General features: G+C 39.0%; 1 protein-coding gene across 2 annotated transcripts in view; it reads right to left on the bottom strand.

Moving 5' to 3' along the window:
• col11a1a (collagen, type XI, alpha 1a) overlaps positions 1-13,293 on the bottom strand; it is a 144,430-nt gene that overhangs the window by 86,000 nt on the left and 45,137 nt on the right. For both annotated transcript variants that reach the window (XM_007887285.2, XM_007887286.2), the window contains 5 exons: positions 10,259-10,321; positions 7,700-7,741; positions 6,263-6,325; positions 3,186-3,260; positions 382-465 (listed from right to left, as the gene is read on the bottom strand). In XM_007887285.2, coding sequence (XP_007885476.2) covers positions 382-465; positions 3,186-3,260; positions 6,263-6,325; positions 7,700-7,741; positions 10,259-10,321 — 327 coding nt within the window. The remainder of the gene's footprint in view (positions 1-381; positions 466-3,185; positions 3,261-6,262; positions 6,326-7,699; positions 7,742-10,258; positions 10,322-13,293) is intronic.

Below are 13,293 nucleotides of genomic sequence, written 5' to 3'. Positions count from 1 at the left end.
CAGTTTTGTTTATCCCTTGGTCATATTTCTGGGAAACTATATTTTACATTATCATTTCAAGACCTTTGTTTTTAAAGGCAATGTAACCATAATAGTTAAAATTCTACAGTACATTTCATTGTAATTGCAGTTTTAAATTCAAATCTAGCTTTTTTTTACAAAAGGGTAAGACACAGCGAGCAGTGGTTTATTGAGAAGTAAAATACAAAGTGCTACCAGATTACGCAGCTGACAAGTCTGAAGTGTTCTGGTTTCAGTGAAGCACCATTTGCAAGTCATTAATCAAGTGTTACACTTGATGCAGTCAGTGATTCTATACGCGCTTGCATATGAGAGGAAACCAGTGATGGAACCACTCCAGGAAAAAAATGGATTTCTTACCCTGGCCTGCTGGAGAATAGCTTGAGCCTGCGCTTCCTGGGCAGAGACAACTGGACCTTTTTGACCATCTGATCCATATCTGAACTGCAAAAACAAATGGACAAAGCATGGTGAATTTCCCCACAACAATTATTAGCTAGAATTCAAATCCTGATTAAATATTATCATAATATCTCAACGATCTTTGTTTTATAGGTAGTCAGAGCTTTAAGCACTTAGTCTACCCTGACAGTCCAAAGAGTGTTAGGAGAGCGCTGCATTGTTGGGAGGCGCAACCCTTCGCATAAGACATTTAATCACGGTATCTTCTGCCTGTTCAGGTGAACATTAAATATCCCATGGCACTATTCAAAAAAGAGAAAAGTTTCTCATAGTTTCCTGGCCAACAATCTCAAGACAAAATTGATCATTCACTTCATGCCCATTTGCGGGATATTGCTGGGTGCAAATTGGCTGCTATGTTCACTGACAAATGCGCAGTCACTACACTTTAAAGTAAATCGTGTCAAGTGTTACCTTTTCACCAACTGACAACCAAGATTCTGATATTTATATATCTAATATAGTTAAGTTATATTTCAGTAATTTTTAAACAGGGTCTCTTGCCAGCATTCTTTTTACTTTTATTGAAATTCTTCTCTCAACTACATTGTGGAAAACCGTTGCTTTTGAACACTTTAATCATTTTTCTATATTCAGTAATTCAGAACGCTTTGCCCTTCTTTAGCTAATCTCCAGGTTTTGATTCTTGAACCGGTCCACGCAGAACTCAAAGGTCATTGCAATCCTTTGTTTGTGTGTTTGTGCATATGGGTGTGTTTCTGTGTGTGTGGGTGGGGTGGTAGGGAGAGATTCAACAGTTATTATGGGAATTAATGTACAGTACAAACCTTATTCATAATGAGTCCAACAGCATTTGAGTTTTAATAGACTTCAAATTAGATTTTAATAAAGGTACTTTGCCAGCATTTCAATAATTAGCTTTCAGAGTTTTTAATTTTGTGTTTCCAGCTGAGATAAACCAAATATTGATATGATTGAAAAGCCAAAATACTGTGTATCATTTAGATTAGTATGTTAAAATGTTAGGATTATTAAAAAATACATTAAAATGACACTATGTGTGAGGAGAGTTCAACAAAGGTGTCTTACAGGTGCTTGCAGGGTTAAGTGAATGAGTTTCAGAGGCAACACAAACGTAGGTTTTGTGGTACATACCTAAATAGGCAAACACTGGGGGGGGGGGAGGAATTGATGTTGGACACAAGTCAGTTATCAGATAAACTGGTAGATTCATTAATCAGACCTGTGTCACAAATCAGACTCTAGGCACTATATTCACTGTCTTGAAGGCGAGATAGGGCACTACATCAAAATGTAAGGATTATTTTTATTATTGTTATTATTACTACTAGCTCCCACTCACGGTGCCACTCCAGCATCCACAGACATAGTCACCTATCCAGATATATTTCAATTTGCTTGAGCACAGACCCAATTTGTAGTGCGATTTTAGTATTGATTCAGTGGCATCAAATTAATGAGAAATGTAGTAAAAACAGGCATTATTAGTAAATAGCACCCTGTCATGCAGTTCGTAATTTTGTTAAAGACTGGGTAATATGGAACAGATGCCTTATTCTGTTCATGCCACATCCTCCTCCTTCAGCATGCATAAGTTGTAAATACATCTCCTCCTTATAAAGCACATCAGAGCTATTCAACAACTTGCATTAAACAACCTGATTTATGGGGCAATGGAATTTGTATAAATTGATTCCTCATCTTGGAATGGAATTAGCTGCGAGATTCCCATTCACTCCAGCCACACAGAAATGTCTGATAATTAATTGTCTGCCTATATCTATTAACAATTCGAGGTAACTTGCCTTTTAAGTGAGATTTTATTTAGAATTTATTTGTTCTGTGGCCTATATATACATATATATATACACATAATGAATTATATATAATCATCCATTGGTTTAATATGCTTTTTCCATGTCTCCCAAAGTTAGCATAGTTCAGAGGTTTACTGTAGCTGATATAATACACTTCAGCAAAGGGTAGTTAGTGCAAATGACTGTGGAGTATATACAAAAGTTGCTTTTACATCATATACAGACTGGAGCTAAAAATAGCTACATTTTCCCATCCGTCAATATCATTTAAAAATTGACAGAATAAACATTCTCTTGAAATGTCATTCACTTGCTCATGAAGCTGCAACCTGCTAAAACCTTACCAACCTGCCCACTCCCTCTGCTCAGCAGGCACTGGCCTGCTCCATGTCCCCGCCCGCCTGCCCCACCATCAGTGGTAGAGCCTTCAGCCTTTCTGCGACCACCCTCTGGAACTCCGCACCGGAGCCCCTCCTCCTTGCTCCCTCTCAAGACCTTCCTCTTTGACCATACTTTCGGTCATCCTCCCACTCCTACCGCCCTCCCTCTACCCCTCTTGATTCCAGCCCCCAGCTCGGGTGCAAAACTTTGACTGCCCAGCTATGATTTAAACCATGATAGAATTCAAGCCTCTGATGTTTAAATCCTGCAAGCTGGCTCTAACATCTTGGACTAAGCTTGACATTTGACATAGGGTCTCTGTGGGCATGTAGATCACTAAAAATGGAAATATGCATCACAACTCAAAGTACAACCACCATCTCATCTATTTTCATTGTTGAAGCTTGCCTTAACCTAGCTATGCAATTTGTATCATTACAATGTGTTGGGAAGAGGCAACTGATGCAACTCAATTAAGTAGTTACTTTTCCACTGATCGAGATATACATAAAAGCAACTTACCGGTAACATTAGCATCGTGCCTGGAGGACCAGGTAAGCCATCAGCACCAGGGAGACCAGAACGCCCAGGGGGACCCTGTGCAAGAGAGAGAGGAAGGCATTGTGTAAGTAGATGCATAGATTACGCAAGAACCAGGTAAAGGCATGCCTGAATAGGAGAATCAGGTAGTATGAAGCTTGTCCTCAGCACCTGTTTTCCTGCACATGCCTGCATTTACTTACACCTTAAAATTCTTTGAAAATAAATCCTACCACAACTGACCCTAAAATGATGTGAACAGGCCTCAGGCGTTTCTTATTTTAGTGTCTTACATCTGGCATACTTCACCTCAACGAGAACCTTTGAACAAGCAGCTCGTTCTTCAAGAATGAAAGTTACTGAAATAGCAACAGACTATCATCAATTCATCTGACATCCGCAGTAGTAATTTCTCTGAATTGCTCATGTGTGTTAGTACTGAAAACATAAAGTATCAAATACTACTTTTATTGAAACCCACCTTTACTGCCTTGCTGAATGCAATGTAGTAGGGTCATTGTTCATTACAGCATCCACTCCCCTCCAACCTCTGCTCTTCCAAATAAAATAGCTCAATAAACTTAATTTTTCTCCTATTTTCTCCCTTCATCTCCTGGAACTTCAGACTCAAGCTGGGGTGCAAACCCACAGGGGGCATGTGCACTCAAATACCTTGCCCAAGTAGTCAATTCTTCACACATTTGTCTAGATAGTGAGTAATAGCAAGTTTTGCAATGATATCCAGCATTTCATTGGCTTGATGAGGCTGATCCTGTCTCCACTCAAGCTCTCACTTTTCAGCAGAGATCACTGGATAGTGAAAAGGAGCAGCATTGACTCAGTTGCTTCTCCCAAGCACAGGGGCATTGAGGTCAATTGTAGCATGTCTGGTATCAACTCAGCTGAGGCAGGTTAGCTCAGCAGACTGAGGACAGGACCTTGTCGTTTCATTACAACTCGGACTGTAAGAAAATCATGGCCTAGAAACAGCATCTCATTGGACCATCCTACGAATGGGTGGATTGTCCAATAGGAGCACATACTTAAGGTAGTCATTAAAAGTCACAAAGATTTGCTATTTCCAGGCCACAATTTTCTTACAGCCTCAGTTTCACACTGGTCAGTGGCTTTTGCAAATCAACCGCTGAGAGAACTACAATTTTACTTTAATCAGCAGGCTCGTACAGTGTAGACTTGTATCAATATGTGGTGCCACAGAGTGGCTGGGCTTGATGCCATCTTCTGCGGCCTTTGCGTTCATTATCTGCTTTGCTGAGGTGGCCAAGAATTCAATGGAAGCAGAGAAAATCACAGCAAAAGTCATTCCATTCTATCAGATAGTTTAGAGTAGCCTTCCTGGAACAGATGTTCAACAAAATAATAATCCTTGCATTTTATATAGCGTCTTTCACATTGGGAGGACATCTAAAAGCGTTTCACAGGATTTTACCGTACAATGTAGTTAATGTATTTCGCTTGTCTATTTTTCCTGGAATGATCAGGAAAGAGATCAAAATGAATTCAGTTTAAATTAGTTAAAACAATAACAAAAAAGTAACAGTTCACTTATTTTATCTTGTAATACCAAATTAGTCAGGACTTTGAGCTCACAGTTCAGGCTGACCCTGCGATAAAGGACTGCATTATCGTAGACTGTATGTCCAGTCTCCCCGTTAAAGATCCCATGGCATTAGTCAAAAAGAGAGGCAAATTTCTCCTGATGTCCTGACCAATATTCCCCCAAACTGAAAAAATGTCATTGATTTCATGACTCTTTGTGGGACATCGCTATTTGCAAATTGGCTGTCACATTCACCTACAAATACAGTCTGCTGTAAACCCTGTGAAATACTTTTGAGATGTATCAACATAAGGCACTTTATCAAATGTAAGGATTATTTACATTGAGGCATTGTAACTTCTAGATATTTGAATGCAATGTAAAATTACCAATTAAATACAAAAAGTTAATTATTATTTGTTTAAGGAGTTTAAATGAATATATAATAAGAAATTTAAAAATCAAATTGTAACAGACCAAATGTAAAAATATTTTAAAGTTGACTTGTCTTCCTATAAATGCATAGTCATTTCTGTGATAGAAATAAGTGTCCAATACGGAGTTAGAAAATCATACACAACATTTTGGAATTCTTAGGCATATTTTAAAGCAAAGTTTTATTTACATCACTTATTTATGATGATATATTAATACATGTGCTCTACAAAAATAGGAACGTTCTTGTTTATAGACAGAAATTAAACCCATGCTGATGTCATTAACCCATGTTAACTATCCAAGTTTATTCATTCTAGCAGAAAACTAAAACAAATATTCCAGACATATGAGAGATATTCCACATAACTTTCAGTGTCTTAAAAAACATCCAACATGTAGGTTTTAAATTGCAGCATTCTCAGGAAGGTACTTTGACAATGTATTTTAATAAATAGTATTTGCTTGCACTAATGGCACAATATATCTGGATAACTTTAAAAATCTTAACAGTTTTTTTCACAATGTCAAAGAATTCCTTTTGAAAAATTGGAATTAATGACTATTGCCCCAGGGAAATTGAATACTTTCCTTTGCACACACCTGAGCAGCACAAGGTCACCAGATAAACGATAAAATTCACACTATAAAGCACATTACAACTCTGAAAACTACCTACATAAGTGCATTTAAGGTTTACTTCTCTGTTGCTCTTTATATAAAGTTGATTTTACCTGCAGAAAATATTTTACTGAATGCCTTGAAAAACAGGTGTAAGTTTAACCAGTGACAACCTTTATCATAGTCTCTTTTTCTAATACCTCAGTCAGTCACTAACTCAGCTATTGTTCAGAGTGAAGTAGAAATTGATTATTGTGCATTGCTTTAGCCAACAAGACATGAATTAAAACATTCTCCTGCAATTTTTACTAAATCAATTGATATACCCCTGTCATCACAACTGTCAGTAACTAACTTTCCAACATTTTTACACTTTCATTTAGGAAACTTCTTTAATTTCTTTAATGTAGCTGAGAGAAAAATAAATTGCAACACTACTTACTCTTTCACCTGGGTCACCATGAGGACCAGGGGGGCCTTGGAGACCTGAGGGACCCGGTAGACCCTAGAATAGTAAAGAAACTGTATGTATTACTGCTAAAAACATTCAGGACATCCATGATGACAACACCATACACTCACAATACTAATATTATTGGTTTTCAAACTAATAAATTGGAGCGAAATAGTCTGACCTAACTACGCACAGATCAGCCATGTTTCCTCACTGCAAGGACAATGAGTTTCAATGCTGAAGTATCAGTATCAAAGAAGTTGACATGTTTTCCGAGTTCTTGAGTGAATGAAATAAGTCAAAAAGGCTCTCTTTTTCCCACCATGTGACTGATTTAGAGCAATTTTTTTAAAAAGAGTATTCTATATTGAAGATAGCACCCTACCCTTTTTAGGCATTCCTTCATATAAAAATAATACAGCTGTATGGGAAAAGCAGCATTAGTCATTCAATTTTAGTGAATGATTGGCAGAAAGAATTAAAAAGCCTGATTCTTCCGATACTCAAGCTGCTTGTTCAGCACAGGAGAATTCCAAGAAAATCAATTTCACAGACATTGGCGTGCAATTCCCGAACTATACATGGCCAAAATCCAGTTTCCATTTAAAACATAATGGAATGAAGTGGAGAATATATATTCATATAAGCCACTTTTTTCCAGAAACTATTCCCAATCATACTCATTTTTCAGTGGTTTGCAAATTATAAAATGTAACTAAACTGCAATGATCCCATTTCTACTCGTTCTTCGTTTGATTATAAAAACCTGCACATTTTGTTCCACTGCTTGCAATCACAGCAAATGCAGTTTATTTCCAGCACAGGATGAACAGGCATCCAAATCCCAACAGATCACTCCTTCACCATGTGTAATTGATCTTAACATTAATCAAATACTATTAAAACTTGTCAATGATTCAGAACGCACGGCATAACTATATCATTACCAGTGTCAGTTTGGAGTTTAACGCTGGACGTGATACCATCTGAAGGGGTAGTCTCATACAACTTAACTCTTGCTGGCAATTAACTGGAACCGATGCAAAACTAACTTTTTGAACTTTGCTACAATTAAAACTTTGAAAAGAGGCCAGGCAGTCCACAACGCTTCCCTTCAAATTTGAGTGCAAGAAAAGAGCCCATTTGAAATTCCACCAGCAGTCAGGGTAGTAAAGAGAGTGTATTTAACGGCATGTTCAGAGCTAGCTCTGTGTAACTGGAAGACAGCAGGAGAATACAAGACTGCACACTCACTGACACTGGGCTCTGAAAGCTGTTAACTCTACCATGTGTTTACCTGCAGAACGCTGGTATTATTCATAGACATGCTCCCGGATTCACACAATCAATACGGTTAGAAAATGAACTTTGGATCAGTTTGTTTCGATTATTAAAATATTACATGTAAAACAAAAACATTCTTACTTCTGGACCTGCTGAACCTGGAGGACCTTCAATCAGCATACCCTGAAAATCAACAACAATTAATAAATTACATTTGTATAGCATCTTTCATGATAGGAGGATATCCCAAGGGCCTGGACAGTCAGTGATTTTGACCCGAGTTGAGGGTTGGGATCAGGAGGGGTGGAGGGCAGGGAGGGTAGAGGAAGTAGGGTGACCAAAGGAGCAGTCAACAGGAAACGTTATACTCACTTCATTTTATAACAGATTTGTTTTGATTGTAAAGAGGACATTCATGCTTTTTCTTTTTTTTAAAAAAAGTTTATTCAACACTCCCTGTCTCACTCATGAGTCCATGCTATATCGCTAGACAAGAAGGCAAAGAGACAAATGCACCAGGACTTTTGCCATTGCCACTTTGAAGCTTGCCTCCCGAAGCTGTCCAAGTGGGAGAGGGAGCAGATTTTCAGACGATCCTCTATGTCCTACTTGTAAGTGTGCATTCCACACATGCCTCCATAGCACTGCACTTGCTGTAATGACCTCAGCGCATGATGTAGTGTCACTCTGGGGTGATTTACATGGGACCCATCGAAAACACTTACTTATAAGTCAGTGGCGGGCAAATAAGTGTTCCATAGTTGTTCCATTCACATTAAAATATCAGGAAATATGTTTTAACATTTAGGAATCTGTCTGTTGACTACTTTCGGCCACCAGATTTTAATCACTGACACAGAGCTCCAATAATCTACTAGTTTCTGGGAAAGCAGCAAATTATTTGGTCCAGACACAAGCAAGCTGGTAACTACATAGAATTACACAGCACTAAAACAGGCCATTCAGTCCAATGAGTCTGTGCCAGTGTTTACATGTCACACGAGCCTCCAGCCCATCTAATTCCGCCTTCCTAACCTTCTCCCCCACCCCGCTCCTCCCCACAACACCCCTCTATCCCCTTGTCTCTCATATAGGTGTCAAGTTTCTTCTTAAATGCATTAGTGAATCCTTTATATAACCACAGCTTCTCACAGGGAGTTCCACATTGTCACCACCTAGGTAAAGGCTGTGATAACAAAATAATAGTAGTGATATCTCACACATTAAATCAGATGAATTACCATATGTTTACTGAGAATCATTAATTTCTAACAGCATGGAATCTCTTGGGTAGTCTGATTTATTTCTTGGATCCTCTTCATCCACATTATGCTGATCTGCTTAGGCTCTTACTTTGTTAACGACCTGCTGCATTAACTACCATCCATTTTGTTCTTCAAAGATCTATTACACTGAAGCGATGTCAAACAGGGTTCAAGATCAGTTCAGATGAAGAAGGACCTTTGGCTCATCTAATCTCAACCTTTTAGAATGCCCACCCTGCAGTCTTCCTATCACAGCACCAAGTGGCCATGATGGCTACCTTTAGCATCAAACACTTCTTTGGGTTATCACATGTTTTTTTAAATTGCTGATAGATGTTTTATCTGAAGGTCTTCAAAAGCCTTCAATTATTTTTTACACCCCATCCACAAAAGTGCATGAAGTCACTCATAAACGAAGGAAAACGACACAGAAAAGCTTTACTAAAGCAACTATTTCATTTTCAGCTTGGGGCCGTTAGTTTTCCTCCAGTGATTTCTTCATACTTGGCAGAAAAAAACACATTTTGACAACAATACATTTATAAAATCAAATAATTGTTAAAATTTCACAGAATGTAACTAAGTAATAGTACAAAGTGCTAGCAAACTTCATGGTGTTGGTCCAGCCAGGACAGGCTATCCAGTAGGACTTTGGCTTGTCAGGGCTGAGTCCATAGAAGTATTTTTTTCGCCAAGTCTCACTTATGAGACAGACTGACCAATCAACAGTCAACACTACCTTGGATTACTGCAGACCTGCCTAACCTTGTAGCGCTTGCCTTGTAGCAACTGAAAAAGGGCAGAACAATGCAGTTGCAATTTGTAAGCCTTAATAGTGGTATAGTGCTTTCAGTCGCCTACAAAGTGACACAAAGTCTTTATTCCTGCTTCAGTCCCTCCCATGTTGTTGTTGTTGTTGTTTATGCTTTTTCTTCCAATAGAACATGTGTGAAAAGGCCAGCAGACTCCTCTGCATGTTCTTCTGCGGAACGGAATGAGACAAATGCCAGACTTTCCACATTGGGTGTGGGAGTAGTAAGGAGGATTCCTCTATAGTTGGCAAGAGAACTGATTGAACATGATTAGTGAGATCAAAGGGAATGGGATTTCAAATCTGCAAAGGATGCAACTATTTACATGCTTGTGTGCCATGGTTTGTGAACTGCTTCTAATTGAACCCTTGCTGTTTTCAAGAATGAAGCCAAGCCTGGTTTCCCCAGTTCAGTTACCAATTAAGACAAATTCATGGCTCTTACCCGACCAAGCAGAGTAAAGCTTACCCTATATCAAGAGATTTGTCATATAGAAGTGCACAGAACCCGGACTTCCCCCACACAAGAGCAGATCTAAGTCCACCTTCAAATCGTCTCTTACACAAGCAGAATTTCTAGCACATGCCAGGTACTAACAGAGCTTAATGACACTTTATACTCACAGGTTCAACAACAGCAGGCTCGCCCTTCTGTCCTTTCTCACCGCTGTATCTACTCCCATGTACCTAGGGTTTCAAAAATGAAATAACTTTGTTTTAAATTAGTGAACAAAAGCACATTTTGACAGGTCACATATTCCTCTCTATCACATGCTCCAGTTGCGTAACACAGCTAAATTTACAAGATATATTATTTTCACAGGTCAGAGTAATTTTTTTGAGAGAATTCTGAAGTGGTTAGAAGGTTTTAAGATCTTCTTCTTTAAACTGTAAGCGCGTGGAGTTGTTTTTGTTTCCAGTTGAATCCTTTCTATTCCTAGTGTTTAATTTGTGCAAGAAAAAAGTTTAACCAAAGAGGGTGAATGACTAGCAAAACCTACAATTGTGCAGGGATTATATGGTTTTAACCAATTTAATCACTGTGTGATTCAAGTGTGAAAGTAAGCTACTATTTTACTCTTGTGTAGTGAATTGATAAGTTTGAACAAATTGGTATATTTAGTGGCAGATGATCACTACTTACAAAATTAACCACTACACCCTGTCCGCACCCAGTTCCAGAACTTCTCAGCTATTTATATCAACTTCAGAGATTTTTGTAAACATTTGGCTGTTTTAACACTATATACGCAAATCTGTACAAAGAAGCTTTTCTCAAGGTCCCCCGTACGTCTACACACACAACTTGAAATTACACCAGCTCTATTGAACCAACCACTTCTAAGTAAATAATACTTCCATTTAATATAGCAGTCTTTCATGTTAATTTAAATTATTTTATAATTTCACAATGCTACATCTAAAAAAATATTTTTAAATGGAACAAAAGAAAGGGGAAATATAATAATTTTCTAAATCGTGAATATAAATTAAGGATTATTATCAGAAGCAAAAAGGGAGCTTTTTTACACTGAGGAATGTTTGAATGTAAATTTTTTCTGCACAAATGGCTATTAAAGCCAAAAATTGTCAAAAGGGGAAATAAATACTGTACTTGAAGAAAAATAACTAATAAGTAATAATAATAATAAGAGTGTGAATAAAGAGCAGAGTAATGTGATTACGGTGGTTAGCTCCAGTGGGGGAGCCAGCATCAGAACATCACGATGGGACAAGTGGCCTCCTTCTATGCTGTAAACTTTCTTTGGTTTCAATAACCATTCTACCCTATACAGAATTGCAGAATACGACATTAAAAAAATGAAACAGGAAATACTTAATTGATGGAAAAACAGAAGGGGTAAAACATTTTTTGTAGTGCAGCAATATACTGTATCTGCAACCAAAAATAGCCAAACATTATACTACACAAGAGGTTATCAGTGCATACCATTATCTATGAAAACTTAGAACATTAATGTACTGGCACACAGTACACCTTTGCCCAGTCTATTAAAATATTTCACTTGAAAAACACAAATTGCAGAGGATATTACTCAATTATTTATACTATATATTATAATATTACTTTTGGTATTTTTTCCTCCAACTTTTTTTTCCTCTGGACTCTGATCTATTTCTTGTGCAAACTGTTAGGTTTCAGAGTTGCACAGTAATTCAATTTTAAATATTGGTTGTTGGCGGGAAGTTGCTGTGCGCAAATTGCTTGGCACTTTTGCCTACAGATGCAACAACAACAAGATTCCATTTATAGGGCGCCTTTCACGTCGGGAGGACGTCCCAAGGCGCTGTACAGTTGGGTCAGGACCCGAGCAGGGGGGAAATGGTCAGGGTGAGGGGAGGGAGTGAGGAGGGAGTAGAGAGTCGAGAGGGGAGCTGAAGGCACAGTCAAAGAGAAAGGTCTTGAGACCGGCCTTGAAGGAGGAAAGGGAGGAGGCAAGGCGAAGGCACTGGGGGATAGAGTTCCAGAGCCTCGGGGCTGTGAGGCTGAAGGCCCGGCCACCGATGGTAGGGCGGTTGGGGCGGGGGATGTGGAGCAGACCGGAGCCAGAGGAACGGAGGGTACGGGCAGGTAGATAGGGGGATAGTAGATCGGAGAGGTAGGAGGGAGCAAGGTCGTGAATGGCCTTGTAGGTGAGGATGAGGATCTTGAAATCGATCCTGTGGAGGATGGGGAGCCAGTGGAGGCGAGCGAGGGTGGGAGTGATGTGGTCCCGAAGCCTAGTGCGGGACAATACACGAGCTGCAGAGTTCTGAATGACCTGCAGCTTGTGGAGGGAGGTGCCGGGAAGGCCGACGAGGAGAGAGTTCCCATAGTCCAGCCTTGAGGTGATAAAGGCATGGACCAGAGTTTCAGCAGCGTGAGGGGTGAGGTAGTGCCGTAGTCTGGCGACATTACGGAGGTGATGGAAGGCGGTGTCAGTTGTGGCGCGGATATGAGGGAGAAAGGACAGCTCAGGGTCGAACAGAACGCTGAGGTTCCTGACTGGCTTTGAGAGGTCACTACACTTCACAGTAAAATTCTGTGAAATGCTTCAAGATGTCTCAATCACATCTGGTTCAAATGCAAGGATTATTATATTTATTATTTTAAATGTTATTCTGAATTTGAAATTGTGGCCAATGATAGGGATCTTATGGTTGAATGATATGTATGATCAAGTGACTCTGAATCGCTTGAAAGATTTGCTCAAGTAAAACAAGGGGAACTCAACTTAAAATGCTATTGTTGTATTCAATGTGATTAGAGACTATTTGATTTCATCCTTGGGTGAAGTGTGACATTTTAATGTCCTGAGTGGAATTAAGATTAAACCCCCAACTAAACAAGTAGATCCCATGGATTAGAAGTGTTGTGCTACTGGAAAGGTAGAATTTACTGGAAAGCATCACCCACAAGAGTGTCCTGACAGCTCTGGAATTATTGCTTGCGTTTCCATAGCTGCTAAGTCATAATGACTTATTGACCCCATCGGATAACTTGCAACGGCCTTTCTGGCTTCAGAAAGAAAACAAAAGCCTTCTGAAATGTCACTGAGTATGAGAAACACAACTCTTAATGTTCCCCTGTCAAATGCATTTATTATTTTCACTTGTTAGCTGGTTATAACACGCTCATCACTCTTTTGCTCACATTT

This window comes from Callorhinchus milii, unplaced genomic scaffold (assembly GCF_018977255.1).
Source record: "Callorhinchus milii isolate IMCB2004 unplaced genomic scaffold, IMCB_Cmil_1.0 Scaffold5, whole genome shotgun sequence".
NCBI classification, from domain to species: Eukaryota; Metazoa; Chordata; class Chondrichthyes; order Chimaeriformes; family Callorhinchidae; genus Callorhinchus; species Callorhinchus milii.
The sequence above is the reverse complement of the archived record's forward strand: the minus strand, read 5'-3'. Positions and strand labels throughout refer to the sequence as shown.